This window comes from Triturus cristatus, chromosome 1_1, assembly GCF_964204655.1.
Source record: "Triturus cristatus chromosome 1_1, aTriCri1.1, whole genome shotgun sequence".
Classification (NCBI taxonomy): domain Eukaryota; kingdom Metazoa; phylum Chordata; class Amphibia; order Caudata; family Salamandridae; genus Triturus; species Triturus cristatus.
The window spans coordinates 159,495,801-159,520,390 of NC_140579.1; the positions used below are offsets into that span (position 1 = coordinate 159,495,801).

At 45.5% G+C, this 24,590-nt stretch overlaps 1 protein-coding gene across 1 annotated transcript in view; it reads left to right on the top strand.

Moving 5' to 3' along the window:
• GOSR2 (golgi SNAP receptor complex member 2) overlaps window positions 1–24,590 on the top strand; it is a 95,976-nt gene that overhangs the window by 12,185 nt on the left and 59,201 nt on the right. The window contains exon 2 of the mRNA XM_085624075.1: window positions 18,461–18,525. Within this exon, the coding sequence (XP_085480201.1) occupies window positions 18,461–18,525 (65 nt within the window). The remainder of the gene's footprint in view (window positions 1–18,460; window positions 18,526–24,590) is intronic.

The following is a 24,590-nucleotide window of genomic DNA, read 5'->3' on the forward strand; positions in this document are numbered from 1 at the left end:
AAGACCTTCCTGGGCAGAGGATCAGGGTGTCTAAATTGGTTACATTTTATTGGTCACTACTTGGGCATCTCATCCTACCTTCGTTATGCACTACTGGCAAAATGTGGGTTCTCAGATTTAAAAAAAAAACAAACCTTTTTAGCACTGATCTTGTTTGCTGTCTGTATTTGATTGATGCTGTCATTAAATTGCACTGGGTAGTGCGTTCTGTTTGGTGTCTGTGCCTTTTTTCGGTGTGGTATAGTTCTGAAGCTGCTTGACCAACTTGCTGTTCTTATGAGAGATGAGGTGGTAATACCTAGATTATTTACTAGTGATTCCATAGCTTCGAGTCTCCCGTCCTCGTCTCGGGCCTTATTCCCTCCTTCCCTTTCTTGTTGTGGTGGTGCTTGATTAGTTGTGACCAGGACACATTGTGGGCAGTGCACCCTTTTTTTTGTGCTTAACGCAATAGGAGGAAACCAAAAAAATTATAAACCTAGTAAAGTGTCTGTATGATAGGAAGAGACTAAGTATGACCTGGGACATGGAAGGGAGAATTAGAGTAACAGGATCACTGGTAAGGAATCTGGGTATATGCTACCTTGACTCTGAGACAAGGACAACACATACTCCACACCTCATAACTTGCCCGCCCTTGGGTGGTAGCATTTGCCCAGTGGTGGGTCTTAAGGCCTTAAACCCGTACACCTACCTGCCAGCTTTCTTAACCCACCTTGCGTAGTGATGCATGTGCTTTGAAAAGCAGATGTTAACAATTTTCCAGTTTATTGTGCCCAGTTAACTGGGCTTCGGGAGGATGAAAAGCTGGAAGGCTAAGCCATGATTCCTGCTTGTCACCAACTGAATATGACTGTTTATCTGATGAAAGTGTCTCATTCAGCTATCCCTCCATATCCTGAAGGATGGATTCATAGCTGAGAGAAGAGTGCACAACCAAATCGGTGTATAAAAAAAACTATGACTACCGTAGAAACCCAGCTGTCCCCCACTTATACAGAAATGGCGGCTTGGGTATGAGCAAACAGCATGGGCCACAACAGAGCTCTCGCTCTGATTTTTGTACTGCGCAAGAGTGGTAGTGAGAATCCAGCCTTGAAAATCTGGTAGAGTAGAGAGGAACGTTTGCCCTGAAACACTTTGGACTCAGCCCCCTTCTGGATGTGGCCACTGATCACAGCTTCTCATAAATTGACAGTAGGGGAAACACGTTTTGTCTTTTCCCACCGAATCACACTCGTTTTCTTCTCCCCATTTCCTGATGGCAGCGTTGAAAGCAGTGGACACTCTTGCAGTGGAGATGGAGCGTAATGCTTTTCTGGAAACTTGACTCCATTCAGTCCTACCCTGAAGGTAGGAGTGGTGCTGGTGACCGCGTTGAAGACGGTGAGTGCATCTGCTATAGTGATGGAGTGTAACGCTTCACAGTAAATCTTAATCCTTCAGTCCGTTGCTTAAGGTAGGAGTGGTGCTCACTTAGCCCCCAGTGCAGGGAGTCCAATCATATTGTGTTGGAAGGGAAGACAAACTGTTTACTGTATTGCCTAGAATACAGGGTAGGCAGCCTCTCCCAAATCCTGTCGTAGTGTATGGGGCACACCCAACAGCCATCCACAGTACCATGAAGAGTCCTTTTGGCAAACTTAAGAATTCCTTTAGCCAAAGTCGGGCAGTGACTGTGTTTGGAAAGGTCAGTGTGTTGCCCTGACCTGGGGGAGCGAAGCGTGCAGTCAGAGCATCAGGTCCAACAGCACCCAACGTGGCATTGCAGCAGGGTTGCTGTCTTGAGTGTCTCATTCATTGAAGCCAGGTGCACAAAGGGCTTAGAGATGAGCCACAGAAAGATCGAATCCTGTTGCAACTCATGCTGGCGATGTTCAAACATAGGCACGAAATATAGTAAAAGCCAAAAGTGGACCGGAAACAAAGATGGGCAATCAGGAAGAGGAACCTAAACATGCGGACGAGCTGGGCATCTTTCTATCTCCAACTGTTGCTAGACCCTATGACTGCCTACCTTACCTTACTAAGAGCTGATCAACCGAAGACATCCGCCAGGGTGGCGGAAAGTGAATCAGCACTGGTGTTGATTTCACCATCTGCTAAAGGATTGCAAAGATAGTTGCGTTTTTTTGTCTTGATCAGTTAACCTCCTTCATTTGTAGTCCTCTTGGCCCAATCGTGGCTTCATTTGTTTTTAAATTTAGAGTGTGACCAGCAGCAGCACCTTTCTTGTCTGCTGTCGTGAAGGAGGGTAACTGATCAAGACAAAAAAAGAACTCCCCACAGCGAGCGAACCCGGCTGGGTGCTGAGATATCATGGTATATATCTAACGTATACCAGTCTGGACACGTCACGTGTCTTTCTTTCAATACATTTAAGGCTGTCCTTTGTTCTGTTTGAGTCCTGAGAAAGACCTGACATGATGTATAGTCAATAACACTTGAACACAGGGTCAAAACGTCGAAGACATCACGTTATGTCCTATGTCAGCTATCCTTGGAAATATGTGATGAAGATATCAGGATACACTGAAGAAAACTTGTTTTGGACATTTTTAGTCTGTGGTTCCAAGGTCTCATGTCTGTGTATGTGACCAGTGATTTTCGCTATTTATATGTTAATGTGATGTACTTTTCTTTGTTTTCTGGACAGCTGTTGGAAAAAAATGTGTATGTGTTTTGATATATGAAAAATATTATATTTAAAACATAATTTGATGTTTGTGTTGTCGGAGGATTAAAGGTATTATTTTCTTCAAAGATTGGTGTTATTTGATTCGGGAGAAGATTCCCAGATGTTGAATGGGTTCACTTATAGGCCCTTCCAGTATTTAATGTTTTTTATGAATACCATTATTTACAATTCCTTTACCCAAGAGAACTGGTAGTAGAACATAACTCTGTACCCAGGTTCTGAGGAACACATGGTAACCCCATTATATTTAATGACTGGAGAAAACGAAACTGAGATTGGTGCCTGGAAGACAACAGTGGACAGATGCAGATGTCCTTACCGGTGAAGACCTCTACCCTCTATCTCAGCAGGTCAATTCCAGACATTCGGTGGCTTACAACGTTGCAATCCCAGGCGGTAGTAGAAGGCATGCTCGAGATTGAACAGGGCCGAAGAGCTGTGAGGGATATGATATGTCAAATCCTTCTGTCCTTCCTTGAAGCATGTACCAATGGGTCCTGGACTTGTGCCCAAGGTGTTACAGATTTAATATGCATGTTCTGGCAATGCACAGAAATACTGGGATGAGGTTACTCGAGCCATAAATCAGTCTAGTGGAATTCCTTAACTGCACAAACCATAATAAGACTACATGTCCATTCCATACACCCTGAAAACCAGTATGGCAATTTCATGGAAATTATCAAGCTCACCATTAATCACTAGCTGAAAGCGGGATTTTCTCAGGTGGGCAGAGGCAGAAAGTGCTGCGCTAACAAGATTGCTGTTTTGGAGGGGTAGCATGCAGACTGAAGGGGTAGGACGTGATACTGACAACACTCAAATGGGACAGTGATGATAGTCTACCCTGGACAGCGGTCGAGGCTGCAATCTAGACAGCATTGCCATCATTGTACTTCCCAAGTCTTGACAGCGATCCGACCTTATTTACTCGGATTTGTACATCTGTGAAAAACGCGGTGGATGAAAATGGGAGTAGCTGGATGGAAAGATTGTTTATAGGTGGTTGGCAGTGCCTGGAAATGGTGCTCGATCAATGTCTCGCAAGTTTATATAAGTTCACAGTTAAAGGGGACAATTACAATGTGAATGTGGTGCAGAATGTTAGTGTTCTGAATGCCTTTTTCTTATTCTCTGCAAAAGAGAAATAAAAAATGCTGCAAACAAAATTAACAAATGTTTTCATCAATCCATTATGTAGAAAAAACTACTGTATCAAAATTAATAACCCTGCTACCTTTTCAAAATAAGTCTGGTTGATAACTAAGAATATGCATAAAGACATTCATTTTTAGGTGTCGTCTAGCGTTGCAGCACGCATGCGCCGCTCGCTCTGCGAGAAATATTGTGGTAGAGGAGATTTTGGAAGTGGAGACGAAGCCCCGCCTATCTTTCTGATCGGCTTGCATCATCGTTTATGGTAAACGCTGTGTTGTGATTTGCAATTAGGCTTTTTTTTTTTTTTTACCACCCTGTCTCCCTTTTGGCTCCACCCATCCGGACCCCAACGACATTTGGCAGCGTTAGAATCTCTCCTTTAAGTACAGGGTACAAACTTTATTTTTTGGGTAGTAAGAGCTTGTTAAACATTGCGGCAGCCTTAGCAGCTTGTTCTTTTGAGCACATAGAGGCGTTCCTAGGAGCGTCCGGAGCAGCGCACAGCTCACGCGCCTGTCTTCAACCAGCTGGAGGAGGCTTGCAGAGAGCCTGTATGAGTGCGACCCACCGAGGCAAGGGGTCCGTTCTAAAGTTGGTGCAGCCCGTATTGTATTAGTAGTATTTTTGGACCTGCATCATCTGCCACATTTTTTAATGTTGCAGAATGAAGGGAGCACTGTACAAGTTATAATGCATCTGTTTTACAAGTAAATTTTAGTCCTTAAAGTTTTAATAAATGTATGTTTTTTTTCTAGAAATGAGCAAGTTAACGTTGAGCCTTTTCACCTATATCAACGTCTCATTGTGTCTCCATTAACACTGTGGCAACAGTTAGAATCACTGTTATCTCAGGCCTATGATTCATTCAATATACATACGTATATGTGCTTTTTATATGTTTGAGAGAATAAATATGTCTATCAAAAAAGCATTGTCCTCGTTATTTTGTTTCCACCCAAATTAGCACGCTGCTTATATCCAGAGCCAACTATTTTCATCAGGCCCATGGACGGCGCTCTTTTATTTTTTTTATTTTTATTTTGTATTATAATGTCAGACCGAGCGAGGCGCACAGTTCAGGGACACTGCGCTTAGCAGCAGCACAGTCGAATAATTTTTTTCTCCAGCTTTTTTACAATAGTGTTAGACTGCTGCCCACGGCTCTCCCCCGACCGCTGAGCTCTGGTCGGTGTGCTGTTGACTACCCCTCACCCAGCCTTGCAGATAACAGGCCTTAATTTAAGGTGGCGTCTCCTGGTATGCACATCCATAAATTGTTATAAATACAAAATATTTGGGCACAGTTCACGTGCCTCTGTCTGCGACCAGCAGGAGGAGGCTGCCACAGAGCACGTCTCAGTGCGACCCACCGAGGCAGGGGGTCAGTTCTAATGTTGGCGCAGCCCAGGCAGTATGTGTGTGCGTTGTGTAGGAGAGAACCTAAATGCTGTGTGTACAATAGCATTAGGCTGCTGCCCAGCGCTCAACCTCGACCGTTGATCTCTGGTGGGTGTGCTGTTGACTACCCCTCCCCACCCGTGGCGATAACAGGCCATAATTTAAGCCGGTGTCTTTAACACCGATGTAATCACATCCTCGTGTGCTTCACCGCACTTAAATCACAATGTTGTTGTGACAACTGTTCACAGGAAGCAGACCAGTGCCGCCACAGTAACAGCAGGCATACACAGCACACCTCCCCCACTCCCAAATAACAGCTCTGCAATAAACTTTATCTCCCTTCATTTGCTCCTCACCCGTGTCCTTTCAATATGCTCACCCGTGTCCTTTCGATATGCCCCTATCTCTCTCGGGATGTAACTCTTCTGAAAACACAAGTTTAAAAAAAGATGTTATTACGTTCTGTTATTAGCATGTCTCACCTCAACAGAGCCGCTTATTTTTAGCAGGCCCATGAACCGCGCTCGTTTTTACATTTTTATTTATTTATTATAATGTAATACAGAGTACGGTGTACAGTTCAGGGACACCGCGCTTAGCAGCAGCATAATCTAAGCATTTCTATCCAGCTGTTTACAATAACGTTAGGCTGCTGCCCGCACTCTACCTCGACTGCTGAGCTCTTGTCGGTGTGTTGTTGATTACCCTACCCCCAGCCTTGAAGATAACAGGCCTTAATTTAAGCCGGTGTTTGCCGTTATGCACATTGACAAATTGTAATAAATATCCAAAATTTGGGCACCGCTCACACACCTCGGTCTGTGACCAGCAGGAAGAGGCTGCCAAATAGTCCATCTCAGTGCGACCCACCGAGACAAGGGGTCAGTTCTAATGTTGGCGCAGCCCGGGCAGCGTGTGTGTGTGTGTGTGTGCGTGCGCAGGAGAGAACCTAAATACTGTTGAGTGTGAATTACTTTTAGTAGAGGCCATATGTGGTATTGTGTTAGTAGTATTTTTTGACCTGCTTCGTATGCCACTGTTTTTTGTGTTACATATTGAAGGAAGCACTGAATTTCTTTCTCCAGCTCGTTTACAATGGTGTTGGGCTGCTGGCCGGCGCCCCTTCTCTACCACTGAGCTGTGGTCGGTGTGCTGTTGACTACTCCTATCACTAATAAAAATACAATTTTATTAAAAATAATGTACTGTCGTACCTTGATATACACACACTTTTAATTACATTACTTCACCTTCTATATATGTTGTGTGCTCATGTTCATCAATATGCTGCACGTTATTACAGACCACAATCTACTCCTTAAATTTCCAGTTCTAAATACTTCATTTTAGTTGTGTTAGTAGTTGTTCTAATTAGTTCACTTGAAGCATACAAAACTGTTGTTTGAAAACGAAACCATTAATAAACTCAAACTCGCTTAAATACAAAGCAATAAGTCTCCCATTTACAAGAGTTTAAAATGTTGGCATAGCAAATAATTGTGCCTTTTAGATATATTTTACAAATAAAAGCACATATAAAAGACATTGTCATTTAAAATGACAATAGCTCAAACTACTGTCAATGCGAGACCTATTGCATTGCAAATGCTTGTTCTATTGATGCCGTTCTGCATTTTCTTGGCCAAAGGGCAACCTTGAGATGGACTGAACCCGAGTTGAGGAAACAGTTACATTTCAGACTAATGTACTTTTGTCCACTACATTCCTGGCAGCAGGCAATGACGAATTCTAAGCAGAAAGGATGCTAGCGTATATTCCATTTACATAGTCAAGCTTTGATTTAAAACTCAAACAATTCTAAACGTATGAAAGATACAAGAAGGGAAGGTAAAGACATTTTCTCCGGATATAGCTTGAGGAATGCTCCTTTCGTTACCAACCTTAGCTTGAAGGTCATAATTAAATCTTAGTGGCAAACTGTCCCCAGGTTCTTGTTTTTAGTCTAAAACACTTGCGGGTGTCTAAATAGTATGAGGGGTCTGATCTTGCCAAAGGAGACTGATCAACAGGAAATCTACCCATCTATCTTAGACCGAATAAGTTGAGTTCTGGCAAGGAACCTACTGAGTTCGACTGACTTTTTTTGGTCAGGAAAATGTCTAATTTCTATAAACAAACTGACACACTGGGTTAATGGTAGGATTTTCTGTAGATCATTGTTGAATACTTCAGCCTGGCTGCAGATGTTCTACGTTTGGGACGTTCAAGAAACTCAAATAATGGGCTTGAAAAGCTGTGCCAACTTTAAGGTTCCAGGCGTATTACAGGGAATGTCATCCGACATGTTCCACTAGCTCCCTTTTCCCCATTCCAGATTTTTACTTCATGTACAGTCGCACTCTGAGCAAAGACATCCCGACGTGCAATCGCAAATTTTTGTTTCATTTATTTATTTTCCTCCTCTGAGGAAAACATTTTATTCCCGAGGAGAATTTCTTTCCCTGCACTCCCCTCCATGTCTGGAGCTGATCTCTTCCCCCTATCCACTTTGATTTTTTTTTCTTTAACTGGAGTAAAACTCCGACCATTTCTTGTGAGGGAGAAGGTGAGATCAAAGCTTGTGAAGGCGAACCACACCTAGGTCAGTCCACTGCCCATCCTTTGCGTCCGGTTTATGAATGCAGATTTCTTCAGATTTGTGGTGGAAAATTTCTCCGTAGTAAAACCATTGTGAGATATGTCATTATTCCTTCTGTGAATTCCTGACGGGTGTAAATGAAGCTATTTTCAGCCATAAACAGGTTTATAAACCCATAATTGGCTTTGTGAATTGTGCCTTTATGTTTAGATCGTATATTGACTGCCGAGTGTGGTATCAGTAGGGACAGGGCAAGAGAATTCTATTTTATATTTAGAATGCGGCTCTGGGTAGTGTATCCAATTTAGTCTGCTTCCAGTCATGGCTCTGAGGCCATTGTCTTCCTCAGTTCCACAATAACTAAGCTTCTTGTTTAAGGGATGGAATTTCTGTGACTACATGATGACAGTCTCTTCCTGTAGGTCTCGCATCTTCCTACTGGGTTACTGAGCACGCACAACCGGATTCCGTCTAACTGTGAGGTAGAGGTTTCATGCCCCCTCACCTCAGATAGTTGGAATACCAAACCCGTTCACCAGCCCACTGTTACACACTTAAATAGTATGGTCACTGTAAAATCATCTGTGACGTTCAATTCATATTTTAATTTGTGCAGAATTTGTGAACGCGCTGCTTGACCATTAAACCCATCTGAAATGATTGGCTGTGGTACAGGTCTGTGGAATTCCGTATTTGAAGGATGTACCACTTGCAGACTATTTACTTTATTTTATCACCAAATACAATAAAAACCATAACCAAATGGGAATGTCTACTCGTTATTTCATCTTCCCTCATGAAGATTATTCGTGGTCATCACTTAGGTGCAAAGTGGTTGGCATCTGCATAGAAAACTCCCTTTCGGAGTCTGTTCAGCAGCACGGAAGCTCAAGTTGGAACCAGTACTATGTTTCCTATCCGCATGTTTATTGGTCATAGCTTGTACACGGCTTGACTAACAAGATCTCAGTGAGGGATTCCATCACTCCCTTTTCTTCCAGTGAGTGTGCATCACTGTGAGAATAAGTTAGACCAACAGGTGTGTCCTGCACTTCAGGTCATTTTAAACATTGATCCACATTTCTCCACGCACTCTTTCCAACCTGCTTATCCTTTCAGAGTTCTCAAGCTCCTTGTCCAACAATTCCTAAACTATTTTTCCTTTTTTTTTTTATCCTTTACCACTCCCATTGCCTTCTGTGCCCCATGTCTACTGTGCTTGCCCAAGGTCAATAAAACCCTTCCTATCTTTATAGATAGATATACAGATTAGCATGGGTCTAAATCAGGGGTGTTTAGGTCTGTCCATGAGGGCCGCCTTTGTGTCACATTTTCAGAAGACCCACTGTCCATGTAAATGATTTATACTAAATACACATTTTATACAATCAATTTATGTGGGTGTCCTGAAATTTGGCCTGGGTGTGGCCCTCCAGGAGTTACATTAATTACCCGTGGTTTTGATGAGCGATGCAAAGGCACTGTTTTCGCTGCTCTCGCATTCATTTTTTTAATGCAGTTCTTAGTCTGGCATGTAAAATATGTCTAAAGTATTCCATCATTTGAGGTCCTCCATAGCTCCGAAGTTGAAGGACAGAGATATCAGTGCGGGTACACCGTGATATAAAATTATCTGTGTCTCTATTCACGTAGATTTTTTAAATCTATTCTTTAAATGTTTTCTCCTCGAAAGTAAAGATATTTACAACTACTATCATTTTTGTAAAATTAAGTGTACACCTCTGAATTTTCAAAAAACTGTAGATTGATGTGTGCATGTGGATTACAAACAAGACGGATATTCCGCTGCTGGAAAATATGCTTGTTTATGTTATACTTCAGGTTCGAAGCAATTAGCATTATTAATATCCAGCTGATCTGCATTTTGTGAATAAAAATAAGTAGCATTTTGTTAATCCGGAAAAGATTCCTGCATGATTATGGATTTGCACCCCTTGCCTGAGTGCCCCAATTGCAGTGAAACACTGATCTTTTTAGGTCTCGCCTACACAGCGCGCATGCGCTGCATAGGTGGACTCTAGCCGTCATTCTGGGCATTTTCAAGCACACAGTCGTGCTTGTGGCGGCATCCACCTTGCGGGAGCGCGCAGGGGCACACCACAAGCACGAGTGCAGTGCTTGAAAAGTGAAGACACGCAAAACTCCCGGGCTTTGGGTTTGAGGCAAGCGAGTGTATTGCTAGAATTGAAATGGTTTCGGCCCAAGCTGATCGCGTGCCTTCCAGGCAGAGACACATACCCAGTTTTGGAGCTGCTGCTTGGTTTGGTGTCTGTTTGTTTTTGTTTTTTTAGAGCTGCAGCCGAGTACGTATTTTTTGTTTTGTGTTGTTTTTTTGTATTCTTTTTTTTTTTTGTTCTCATACTTGTTGGGGCAGCGGCGTACTGTCTGTAAGCACTCTTTTCTTAAATGGGTTTCTGGTCCTGCAGACTCTATGTGCAGTGCTTTCACTGCTGAATACTGCTCCAGGAAGGGAGACGTGGAGGGGTCCGCAGACTGCCTCATGCCCCATCAAGCAACGATTGCGTGTGTGCACACAATTTAAATAAACTTTTTAATGTGTCCCGAAAAGAAAGCAGCCCTCGCGCATAAAACATAAAACGTTTTTTTTGTTTGTTTTATGACGTTTTACTTTTAATTGATATCCTTTTAGTCACAACGTTGTGCGTGGGTTAGATAAAAGATTAATGTCTAAATATATATTTAAATTTTAAACCTGTCTTAAGTTGTGATAGTTATTTTGACCTGGGACATATGTGCATACAGGTGAAATAGCTCAGTGGGTTTAGCATCTGCTTTAACGATTTGTGGAACCTGGAGTGCACAGTTTAAATTCCAGCAGGGACGACTGAACCTTTTTTACTTTCAGGGGAAGGATAAACAACCGAGATAGGTATACAGGGTGTTGCAGCAGTTAGAGGTGGTTCACTTTTGTGGTGTGCGCTATATAAATGGTCTATTATCGCTTAAAACCAAAAATGTGTACAGTATATCATAACACATGGTATGTGCTGATGTCAGTCTGGGTCCACGCTTGCCAAAACTACCAGGAAAGCTGTACACAATATTAAGGACTCATGTTTTTGGGGCCACATGCGGGCTGTTGTGTCCAGTTCCAGGTGGAGTTTTTCATTGAAGCTCTGTCAGCTGTCTCTACACTATTGTGTCCATCCTCAGGTGAACATCTGGAATGCAGTGCCTGGTTAGGCAGTGCATATGGACAGTGTTGTCTGTTTGGGAGCACAGTGTCATTTTCTAGGTCCTCGCCTTTAATATTGCGTACAGCTGTGGAGTCCACCTAAGCTATTCGGTCCAGTTATGAAGTGCACATCTGTAGTTGCATCCACTCCCTAGGTGCACCTCGAGTTGTAGTGTGTCCATTCCAAAAATGCAAATCTGGAGGGTTGTGTCCAATCCGAAGATGCACATCTGGAGTGATGTGTCCAGTTGTAGATGTTATTCAGCGGTAATGTGCAGCCCCATGGTGCGCATCTGGGGGATTGGGACCACTTTCAAGATACACACTGGGAGTCAAGTGTGCAGTTCCGAACTGCACATCAGGAGTATCTTGTAAGCTGAGTTCTTAGGTCAGCCGGCAACCTCCAAGCAGAAAGTAGAGACTTCACTTACAGCCCTTCGGGACAGACACAGGCAAGTAGTGTCTCTGGGTAAACAAGGGTAACAATGCAAACCTGGTAGGGAAGCGGCCTCCTGGATGGCCCAGTGGCCCTTGGAGCTCTGCGAGGCGCGTGTTCGAGCAGGCAGCAGCGCAGCTATCTAGGCAAGCAATGGGAGGAGCACAAACAGACAAGGGCATGGGCGTTGAAGTTTGAATTAGTAGGGGGGGGGGATTGCAATCCAGCAGACAAGGAGAAGGAAGAAACAGGAGTACACTGGAGAGTTTAATGTCATTCATACTAACAGCAGGCGTGGTGGCCTCTTAGGGGCCTTAACCCCCCACCGCCCCACCCCCAATGCTTCTAGAGGGCATTCTTTTCTAATGGAGGCACTGAATTCCGAGCTAGGGCTTCTTCGTGTCTCGGCTCCACCCTTTGGAGGTTTGATCCTGTACATGTCGTGTTTTCTCTCTGTGACTTGCTTCATCAGCTTGTGTGTGTACCTCTTTCACACAAGAGGACAGACCACATGCACTAGTCAAAGAACAAGAGCTACTGAGTCACCCTGGCGTGTATACGTGACAAGAAAATAACAAAATGTGAACTGAATATTTCACTCCAGCACGTTCTTTGCTTTCACACTTAATTATTGTAGTTCATAAAATGCCTGTCCCCGGCCTGTTTGTGTTATATTTCCTGCGCTGTGCACCCCTTGCGTGTACGTCCAAAAGCGCCACAGGATCTCAGAACATGCCTGCACGCATGCCCTCGAGACACAAATGTCGCTTTTTACCAAGGTCCGATCGTTGCCTCCCTGGTGTACAACTTTAAGAAAATACCCATCTCTGCACCTCAACAGCTCTGTTCCAGACTGTGTCTAATCTGCTTTACTCCTTCTAAAAGCGCGATCTGTAGAGCGAGGCAGAGTGCTCCAGATGTGAGCTCAAGGCATGACCACACTAGGCCATATGTGGCTCGAAGTGCTCACAATATTCCAGCCCTGCTCCCTACAATGGGCACCATATTCCAGATGTGCAATGAAAGCTGGGCCTGTGCTCCTGAATGTCAGGACAGTACACCATTCTCCCGATGCGGCCTACAGGACCGGAACAATGATCCTGGTGTGGCAGCCGCGACTGATGGTCATATGTGCAATTAAAGTTAAGACGCCATACTCCAAAACGACAGAAAACAACACAATACTGCCCTGTGGAACTACTTATAGATTCAGATGTGGCACCCATGACTGGCCTCTATATTCTAATCAAGATGTTTACTTTGGGAAACATACTCTATACAATGCTTTAGATGTTGCACCCACAACTGGCCGCTATATGCTAAATGTACGCCATACTCCAGAATATTAGAGCAGGACATTCTACTCCCAATGCGGCCTGCAGAACTGGACACTGTGATCCAGGTGTGGCACCATGACTGGCCGCCATATTGTAGATGTTCACATAGAGTTGGGCGAAATTCTGAAGAACAGGATACAATTCTCACAGGGTGGCCTGCAGAACTGGACACAATGATCTTAAAAGATTATTGTGTACTCGGGGCGTGGCCTGCAGAACTGGACAAGTAATCTGTACTCAACCTTCCAAACTAAAAGCTCCCTCATTATTGTGTCTTTATATAATGTTTAATCATTTTCATTGGCGTGCTCTTACGTCTAGTATTTAATGACCTTCCTTAGGACAAAGTGATGGTCATGCCCCTTTATATGAAAGTACCATTCCCCCTTAAATATGTATTCATAAGTGCATACACACATCTACTTGTCTTTACCTTTTTACGCACAATCTTCCATTTCAGTTGCAATGTTAACCGAAGCTAGCGTCACTCAATTCAGTTTTCTTTATTTAATGCTAGCAGAACTTGGCTACAGTAAAATCTGCACAATCTAACCCGGTGACCTTAAACCCTAGTAAGCTGCATTTCCAGCCGTAGTTGTTTTCCTATTGTATCTATTGGGAAGATGGCTTAGGAAGTTAAGGCACACTTTGCAGAAATATTTAGGTATCCAGTAATTCGTAGGGGATATGAACTGCAAAATAACCCAGGAGGTTGATTCACTTGCTACAAAGATCTGTGTGTAAATAGCTGATCACAGGTTTAAATGTTCATAAAGCATAATGGGTTAATCTGTTTTCAATGGAACACTACAGGTAAGATTACTACCTCACAACAGGTAATTGGACGCAGTCTCCAGTCCTAAATTTCATCTACAGGTTATTGATTTTAGATGTACTCATTAGTTCAATGGAAACGAAACACAACAACATCCAAAATGCATTAGTCTATCACGCAAAACACTAGGGCTCGAAATAGTGTTTATGGCCTGGAGTGATAGGGTCACTTAACTGCAGGCCACCTGTTAGTCACATATTGGAATGCTAATATAGTGGAGTTTTTCAACGTGAGAGCTTTTCAAAACCAGCAGATCACAGGTTTCTGGTCAATGTTGCACTCCATTGAAGTATGCAACTGTTTGTTTCAAGCATCGAATGAGTAAGTTATAAGTTTAAATCATTTCCGGTCTAACCAAACTTTCTCCTTAGAGGTTGATAGAATAAGTCTTTAAATTCAGAAGTATCATACACCGATTATTGATATGAAAAAGTTCACTTTGCATTTGGTGCTATATAAATGGTTGTTATTGGTAAACTATTGGCATGAGGGTTCTCTGCTTGACTTGGAAAAACTGCATTATTTTGTTAAATGTCCAATGTGTTTCTTCCAGTAAGCTCAACAATCATGAACTCACTAGAGGCGCTCTTTTGTTTTCAAAATCAAATCAAAATATCTTAATTTCGGCCATTCTGGCCATAAAAGTATATTTAAAAATACAACACATTTCATACAATTTTGTTACACAAGATGAAATAAAGTGCTGGACAGTGCAATATTTAAAAGGTCTCAGAAAAAGCACTAATATATATAAAACTACTCCATTTTATACAGTAAAAAGGGTAAAAATTGTTTAAAAGGATACAAAAATTCCGATTAAACCAGGCTAGACGTTGAAGCCATCGGTGCCTAATCTTCTTGTATACCGGACAAACAAACAGTACATGTTGGTCCGTTTCTGGGATTTTATCACAAACCGGACAGCCCTTAGACTGTGCACCCTCCCCCCCCCCCCCTCCCCCCCCCCCCCTCCCCAGTTATTTGTGAAGGCACGGAGTGGTAATACACCGTGCCTAAATTGCAAATAAAGTTTTTTAGCTAGGGGGGGCTGAATAACGTCAAGAACAGGTTCTAACCTGTATTGGTCCTTGGCTTCTAAAAATTGTGCAGTCAGTATACCAGTGGTGGAATTCCCCTTGATCTGATAATCTTATATTCTCTGAAGAGCTTTGAAAGAGCCTTCCTGGGAATTGTCGGGGAGGATACTTCAGCGTTGGCCCATAAGTCACCCATCCTTAGAGCAACTAAGGTATTGTTTATATAGGCTAGCCAAGGGATTTTGCCCGCCCCCTACAAGTTTAAGACCTCCTTCATCTCATCCTTGAAAGCCACTAGCTCTGGTGTGCACCATAGACGTCGCCAGTGGAGAAGGGGCTTCAGGGCAACTTCCTCAGCAATTGGACCGACCCCAAGATCCATCCGGAGTGTCGTTAATGGTGTACTTTTCAGGAGGCCTAGAATTTGTCTAATGAAGAAATTTTCATTCCTAGAGAGGGGATCAGATGGTTGATGGCCCCAGATTTCTGCCCCATATAGGGCCGCCCCCCTTGTTTGTGTCTTGTAAATTTTTCCATAACCGGGCCAACCATTTTTCTTAAGCATCTTAGCTAGCCCCACCGAAGTTTGGGCCAGTCTTAAGTCTTTGTTTTCAGTTTTGCCGACATGTCGGAGGGACACTTGTACCTCCATTCAAGTGAGGCTGAGTATTGCCCCTCTCAGTCCAGGCTACACAATGGCTCAAGGTGGTGGCAGTGAGATTATAGCCTGGGGACATACACCTCCCCAGTTGTACCCCTGTAGTTAGGCTGCCTCTTGGCTCTCGGTGAATGGGGATGTTTTTAATAACTATGTATGTTTCTCAAAATGGTGATCTCTTTTGTGTCACGCTGGTGATGTACATCTCTCTATTACCAAACTGCATTAACACTCTCCCAGCCCTCCTTCTTGGTCATTGGCATAGCCAATAGGTCTTGCCTTTGGGACCTGCTGCATAACTAAATACTTATAAGGTCCCAAAGGCGAGATCTATTGGCTATGCCAATGCTTGTTATCTTTGTGCGCGAACGCTGATCATGCGTGTGCGTCATGACTTGGCCTGCCTCGTGGATTGTGGGCATGTTAGATTGGGAGGGGCGTACAGAGCCTTACCGTGGTAATGGTAAAGGGCTACTTCCCTTATCCAGAGTTAAGTAGCATGAGTGAGGTGTTGGCAGCATACTATGTTTTGTGACAGCGATCAATAAAGTGAACAGGCTTTTTTACCCATGTCACTGAAGTGTTCCCTACTGACCCATTCACGTAAAGTTCTTCTGCTGTGTATCTAACTTGCCCATGGCCTTCATCATGTTGGTATGCAGCATGCATGTGATTGCGTGTGCATGCTGTATGTGTGCCTGTGTATGGTACAATACATGGAGGCCTGTGGGTTCCATATTGGAATCCCAGCGCCCCAGAGAGGCATGTGGAGGGGGAGGGGCAAACTCAGACAGATTTGTGGATTGCTTGCATTCCAGAGAGCAGTGTGGGGATACACACACTGTCAGAGCGGAAACTCTGGCTCTCTTGTGCGCTTAAAAAGGGTTCTTGGATTATGTGAAAGGAGGGGTGCCTGGGCACATCTTAGGAAAGATAAGGGGCTGATAAGGGAAACGTGAAAAATATGGCTACGGGACTTTGGTAAACTTTTGATACGCATGCATTGGGGAGGCTGATACCTAGGTGTGATCCTTTAGTCACTCCCATGGCCTAGGTTTGGGGCTATCAAGTTTGGAGTTGCTCTTGATGTGACACAAGGCTTTCTGAACAAAGGACAGGACAAAGAAGCGAGCACTCGTAAACGGGCAAACCCCACATCATGAACATAAGACTCGGACACTAAATCACATCCGTTTCTGGAAGTGGTTTATAAAAAGGAGAGCTTGAGCCTCTCAAATTGTCATACTGGAGCTATCGGTGTGGGAAAGGACAGCATGACTTCAGATTGTTGTGCCCAGTACTGGGTCCTGAGGTCTGCCAGTCTCCCAGCTTGCTCAAGACCACTCGCCCTGGAGCACCAGCATCTGCCTGCCTGCCAAGGCTAAAGGACCCTATAAGGAGGAGGAGAGTCCTCTGAGGGAGCAAGCTCCAGTTGAGATCCTTTTGAGTAGATCCCTAAAGTTGACAGAGCTTCTGGGTCTGCATTGAGGACCCGTCCTCGGATTGGCCTGACCGCCCAAGTGTTGCAGTTTGCACTCCCCCTCTTTGTCGCCAGGTGGGTGCCATGGTGAAGGTAAGGTCCATCGCCCTGGTACAAATCAGTGGCAGGAAGTGGGCCCTCACCCATGCAGTGTTCTAACCTAACGGATGGGCCCTCCACCTTGTGTGTGCTGTCGCAACCCTGTTGCCAGGTGGGTGCCGCAGTGAAGGTAAGGGCTGTCATCCTTTACAGCACTGTGGCAATGGCAGGTCATCGCCCATGCAGAGCTATGACCCAAAGGGGGCACTGCCTTATGTGTGCTGTTTAGACCTGCGACCCCCTATTGCTAGGTAGGGACCAGGAGGAAGAAAAGGGCTGTCGCTGTTGTATCACATTGTGACAAGAAGGGGGCCATCGTCTGTGAATTTTTGGGACCCAGAGGGATGTCGCCTGGAGTTTGCTGTTCGCAACCCCTGTTGCCAGGAGGGGGCTGCGGAGAGGAAGAGTGCCATCACGCTGGAGCAGCTTAGCGAGGTGTGACCTGCAGGAGTAGACCACCGAATCCATCACTCGAACTCCGGTCACCAGAGACCGGCCGCCAGACTCAAGAAGACTTACTGCACGATTGGAGAAGCGCTGTGTACGTCTGCTGCCTTGCTGACGCATCCAAACTGATGCTCACCTCCGGGCTGCTTACATGCACCAATACCTGCGTAACCGTAGCTCCAATGAGCATGTGAAACAGATTGCCGGGCTATCGAGCCTCTGGGGGACTTCCTCTGACTAAAAACGCTACTGTACTGGAACCTTTCGGCTTTTAAGAAGCCAGCATAGAATTTATATGATTTGTACTTTCATACGGGGCCTAATCTCTGTCCTTAGGTAAGGGATTGGGACTCAGTGATGTACCGTAGTTCGCTAGAGTGCTGGCCTTATGAAGACTATATATTCTTTGTTGGTTGCCATATTTCACTTTGTGTTCGCACATCGTAGTACTTTTTTCATAAAAGCAACTACCTATCTGGCTGTACATTAATTTTTGGGGGTTGCAGAACATGTTTTGAGTTGCACTCTATGCCCCTGCAGTTTTTACACCGCAAAATCTTTTATAACGCAGGGCTTTACAACGCAATCCATTACAACCCATTCCACTGTTCTGACTCCACCGTGGCGTTACTTTGGGCAATGCGTTGTAATGGTTTGCGGAGTAAAGCCCTGCGTTGTAAAAGAGTTTGTGGTGTAAAAACTGAGGGGTAATGGCACTGCAGAGTAACGCATGCGGGGTAAAGGATGTTTCCCATGCCCCCCACCCTCTCTGCCCTAGAAGCCTAGAGCTGCTAGACCTGCACTACCACAGAGTCAAGTGCTGAAGGGGTAGAACTTGCGGTTCTGACACATTTTTTGCCAGCTCTTAGTAGCATTTTCTATGAATCCTCCCATAGGTCAATCTTGGCAAGGTTACGCCTGTCCTCTTTTCAGGTGAAGGGAATCCAGGCAAAACTCTGAGTATTGAAATAAGTAAGATCTTCTAATAAATTAATTGAAAATATTATTTGCTCTGTTTTGTATAGTTCTCAACAGTTTCTTTCTTACCCCCTTTCCAGGCAAGTGCACGAGGTGCAAAGTCACATGGGCAGGTTGGAGACCTCCGACAAGCAGTCAATTCACTGTGAGTAATTTTACCAGGAGATTGCAAACGTCCTTTGTTTACATTGCTGAACTTAAGTCCCGGAGACCTGTCTTCTAACCACGGTTTTTAGCATGCACATTGTGCGATTCTTGACAAGCTAATTCATATTCTTGGGCCTAAAAATGTAAATGGAGTAATGTAGAAACATTTCAAGTCATTATATTTAATGTAAATTTCATGTGATGTGATGTCAGTGGATTTATTCATTCATCACCAGCAACATGCACCTCAATCACACCTGTTTGTTTTACCAACTTTGTTCGTATTTGACTATTACTTTTAGCAATTGTCGAACTAAGAACATGTGAAGAAATCAAAACCTTCTCAGGGGTTTCACTGATACACCTGGTCCTTTTAAACCAACAAAGAAGAGATTGGCACAGAAGCTGTAATATAAAAACAATGCATTTATTAAACCTCAGATGAGGGAGATTGCGTCACACAGTACCCTCAAGTCACTGTAGAAGGCATTCTAAGGAGTACAGAGAACAGGGGCCTTATATACCCACACAGGGGCTCAAAAGAAGGCGGTACAAGTACACATGAGAAGTTACACACATAGATGATCATACAGAAAATGCACAGTCAACAAGTAGGAGGAGTAATGAGTTGCTGACATCAGTTAGAACAACCTGACAGTTCTATACTAGGAGCAGGTGCATTCTACTAGCTAGGCCCTTCAGAGCATATGCGAGGTTCTGGAAGAGGGAGAAAGCAAATGGCTAGCACATAGCTAACTTAAATGGCTGCCAAGTACAAAATGGCTTTCAGCTCATGCTAACAGATCCCTGCAATCTTTAACGCATGAATACGACACGTACTCAAAGTGCTATAGAGTTCCATGGGAATTTGGCTCCACGTGAATACTGTACAGCACTCTGGAAATGTAGCGCCTTGAAATGCAACACAGTTATTAAATGGTTCCGTTAGTCTGTTTGGCAATGTGGTAGGTCGACACAGCCACCACCCCATTTTTTTTTTCTGATTTATGTATGGCTCGATCTTCTCAACCTTGAAAGGTTTCAGAATGCTATTGTTGGAAAACGAGGCAGCATCTGTGAGGCCTGCACAAATAACATTTGTCCTTCACCGGGAACAAACACCCAATTGTAGCACCTGACTCTCAGAAGGTAGCGTTGCAGAGCAGTCTGAGGCTTACTCAAGGGAGGTGGTGTGGGCTAGTAATCGCCATTTGCAGGTGCACAAAAATAGCACTCAATAATGTATTGTCCAGTCTGTACTTTGCTTTATAAAAGTAAGAGTACATTTATTAAACACACACACTACTCAATACTATGCACGAATTTACAAATATACATAAGCTGTTGGAATTACTTTGTGACATTGCATAACCTCTTCACCCCCCCCCCCCTAGTCTAGTACCACCACTCCCATGTATGCACATCAACTTGCCCCCAATGCAGATAGTTGAACATAACCTGGAGCGAGGGCCCTGCGCACTGGCACCATCCCTGTGGCGACCCACCCCATTACCTCAACAAGCATTAAAATGGGGTAAACCTGCCTTGGTGACACATGACCCTGACTGAGCATCTCCTACTGACCATAAAGTATGCACCTCTATATCTTAAAGGCTAGCAGTCTGGGGTCTTCACCTAAGCGCAGCAGCAAGAATCCATGTTTACGCACACTTTAGAATGACAGTACTCATCACCTTGGTTGATCATTTGAATGCATTGCAATTACAGCCCATAAAGGCATCACAGATGAAATCACAGGATTACGCATATACAGCCAGACACCCTAGCAGGACTGTCTGGCAACATAAACTCACTTGGTTTATGACATCTCCTTACACATGTGACTTACAGTCCCTTCAAAAGAAGTACTCCTGGCAACTACACTTCTCCTGCAGTGCGCCTCTTCACTTTAAAAGGAATCACAGGTAAAAGCATGGGATTACGTAAATACAGCCAGACCCCCTAGCAGAAAGGTCCAGCAACATAACTCCATTTAGCATAACATCACCTTACACAGGTACTTCACTTTACACATGTGACTTTCAGTCCACCTAAAAGGAAATAACCACTAGTAAATGCATTTCGGTGCAATTACACCACTTCACCTCCAGGGGAAGCACTTCTTCACACGTCCCCAACTCAGCCCTTCACTTCATGATGCACTTCTCCACACACACTCCGCTGTAGAACAAAGGTTCCAGCCTAGAAGGTGTTTGAATGCTAGCTGAGCCCTTGAGGGGTAGTTTCCTTTAGGTCCCCATGAAATTGAAGGTGGGACTTTTCTTCGTGCTGGGGGGAAGACAGAGCTTCTCCAGCAGCTCCCCACAGCACCTTTTCACAAGTGAGGGTGACCCCCCCCCCCCTCTGGGGGCCACAAAGCACCAAAACGGCAGATTTCCAAATGCCTGGCGAGGCATTATGGGGCGCTTCATGCTCCTCTTTACCAGCCCCAGCCACTGGGAACACTCTCCTCTGCCCTCGGGGTCTCTGAGAGGGTGGATTCACGAGGGAGCTGTCTTCACTGGCTCCCTGCGCCAGCCTTTCGCCTGGCTCTCCTCCTTGGCCTCTCTTCTCCCTGCGCAGAGGCCACTGCTCCTGCGCACCGGTCCTGGGCTCTTCTGGTGCTGTTAGGGTCCTGGGGGCAGTCAGGGGGTCTCTCCTTCCAACTGCCCATTGCGCCCGGCTCCAGCACCTTCAGCCTCAGCCACTGGGAACACTCTCCTCTGCCCTCTGGGTCTCTGAGAGGGTGGATTCAGCAGGGAGCTGTCTTCACTGGCTCCCTGCACCATCCTTTCGCCTGGCTCTCCTCCTTGGCCTCTCTTCTCCCTGCGCAGAGGCCACTGCTCCTGCGCACCGGTCCTAGGCTCTTCTTCTGGTGCTTTTAGGGTCCTGGTGGCAGTCAGGGGGTCTCTCCTTCCAACTGCCCATTGCGCCATGCTCCAGCACCTTCAGCCTCAGCAGACCACACCCCAGAGAGCTTCTCTTCCTGTGCAAGCACTTTTTAAAAGTTGAGTAGGGGGCTGGCAGGAAGTCTCTGTTGGTCCTATCAAACAGCGACACATCACGTCCCTGCCCCTGCTCCCTCCTTGTCCAACCTCTGGGTTTGTTCAAAATGGCGTCGTCCAGTGTCTCTGGCCACATGTCTCTGAAGCCTCTTTCCCCCCCCCCCCCCACGCTGCCTTCCCTCCTTGGTGCAGCCTGGTGCCTGGCACCCAGTGACAGCTGCTAATGGATGAGCCTGTAGCCCCACCCATCTTCTCTCCATGGAGAGGAGGCCCTCGCTTGTGGAAGAAAGGTTATCAATCCATCCAGCTGAGGTCAGCCCTCAGCCTGGGTCTGGTCATGGCTGGCTCAGAGAAATATGACAGTTCTGGATGACCCAAAAGCAGTACAAATATGACTTTGGACTCTGCAGAATACTTATTTTCACATCCTCTACTGTGGACTTAAGCGTGTGTCTGGAATCTGTAGGCCTAATGGAAGTTAATCTAGTCCATGGCTCCACATTCCCATAGGGGAATAATGAAGTAAAAAAACAGTAAGACACACTGACTTTGCCTGGCATGTTTCTTTCCAGTGTATAAAGCCTATTCCATGTCACCACCCAATACTGCATAAGTCCTGCCACACCATTCACCTTGTAGCTGCTCCTGGACTGCGTACGCTAGGAATCTCCCCTGCGCAGCCCGTACACGTGTGCACACGCATGTACACATGTGTCTGCATGTAACCAGCCCGGTGTCCCTTACTCCAGCTGCTGCGCAGTGGCCTGGTCAAGCCAGGGGAACACCAGTAAAATCCCCATGCAGTCTCTTACATCTTGAGTTCATTGTGGGTGAGTCCCAACTTATGAGGCTCCCCCACAGTAAAAGCTCAGCAATTAGGTGCTCAAAAAGTGAAAAATCTGGGCGGCCCATAGTGTCAGAACCACCTTCTAACAGCTATACATGCAGATTCCACAGACTACTATTAAAAAGTACTTACGTAAAGTGTTAATGACTAGCTACAGTGGTATGTTTGTTGTAGGTGTTTAGGCGCCACTAAGGAGAATACCCTCTAGTTTATTTTTTCGGGGAAGTAATATCTGGGTGACGGTGCTCGCAGGGTGGGGAGAACCACCAACCTCCTCAAAATCTTTGTGACCAAGGCCAACACATACATTCAAAACTTTTACAAATCCCCAGCACACGTCAAACTAAGTTTTGGATTAGAAATCAGTGCATAACAGTAAGCATAAATTATCTTGGACACGTAAGTTTTCTTGTTTTTTTTATTCCTGTGTGTCTCCAGGCTGAAAAGATCTCTTCGGACAGTAGCAGCCGACACGTGTTTTGTCGCAAAAGGGGCAATATCCCGCGACTTTTTCAAGGATCTGTCCTTTCAGATAGAAGCTTATAAATCATGGTTTTAATTCCGTCCCACGAGGGATTCTGTATCTTCCAAATCCTGACTGTATGGGATGCTCCCTTCTTCTCCAGCTCCAGCTCGACCTCGTTCGACTCCGGCTGCTCCTCCGGATCCGTGTTTGACTCCGTCGGAGTCGTGTGCTGCGCCGCCGACGCCGGTTCTGAGGATCAGATCCAGGTGAGAAGCACAGAGAATTTTGGAGGAGCAAAGGTACCAGGTGGAAGAAATGGAAGAGGGTGAGCTCATGGAGTCAGATGACTTGTTTGGGGAACTAAAAGAAGCAAGTGGCCTTGATTTGTCACCGGAATGGGAGCTTACTCCTCCTACTGATGCTCCCTCTAAGGATGTGGCTCCTTACCACATGGTCATAAGGAAAGCAGCGGAACTTTTGGAGTTACAGCTCCCAACTGCAGAATTTAAACCCAACATCCTGACTGAGGTTCTTCATTCTCTCTCCATCGTGGTAGAGCCTTTACTTTCCTTTAATGATGCCATCACTGAGCCAGTCATGGAGATTTGGCGTAAGCCCTTTTCGGCTCCGGCAGTATCTAAGTCTGTTGCTAGGAGGTACAGGGCGACTCCAGGGGATCCGGACTTTCTTACTTTCCATCCTTCTCCTGAAAGTCTGGTGGTTCAGGCTGCTTGCTCAAAGAAGTCTTCTATGGCCTTTCCACAGGTTCCTAGTGATAGGGAGTCGAAAAAGCTCGACCAACCGGCCAAGAAGGTGTTCTCCTCGGCGAGTATGGCCTTAAAGTCCACAAAAGCCACCTGTCTCTTGGGCCGTTATATCCACGCTCTCATGGATTCTGCTAAACAGCTGGCTCCTAAGTTATCTGAGCAGGACAGGCAGAATTTTAATCAAGTCCTGTCGGACACTCAGGCGGCTGCACGCCAGGTTATCTAGAGTGGCTTGGACACTGCGGACTATGTTGCTAGCACCTCCCCAGACAGACTTTAGTGTATTGGGGCAGGGAGGGCTGAAAGGAATGATACATGCCTGGGGCACACAAGGTGTCCCATGCATAGTCCAGTTCAAACCGGTGCTGGGGCACTCCAGCCCCAGTCCTGGCGCGAAACTGGACAAAGGGAAGGGGGTGTAACCACCCCCCTCCCAGGTCCCACCCATAAGGCGTGACCTAGCAGGTATCCCAGCCCCCCAGATTAGTATAAGAGTGGGAGTTGGGCCCCAGGACTTTAGATTATCCTGAACCTGCAACTTGAACAGAAACTCTGGACCTTCGACATTCGACGAAAGAAGAAGACTGAAGAATCTCCCTTGTGGCCAAGGAGTGGCTACCCTGTGCAAACAGGCACCATCAAGAGACTACCCTTTGCTTTGCTAAAGTTCTACGAGGGACCGACTGCAGAGCCCGACCAGAGCCTTGACTCCCAGACTTCTCCGACCCTGATCCACATCCACAGCCGTGCTGAGATCCGTGGAGGCGACGAGAGACGTGGGACCGGCTACCTGGGAAAAGTGGCTAGTATCTTCAAGCGCAGCTTCTGAGGCACCCTCGAAGTTGTGCACCGGGGATTGAGAAGCCCCAACCCCAAGCACCATCTGCACCGAAGATCAGCCCCCCACACTCCACGAGTCCTGCGTGGGGCCCTTCAGCATTTTCCTGCTTGCCGCGTCTGTCCGGTTGCTTGCCCGCT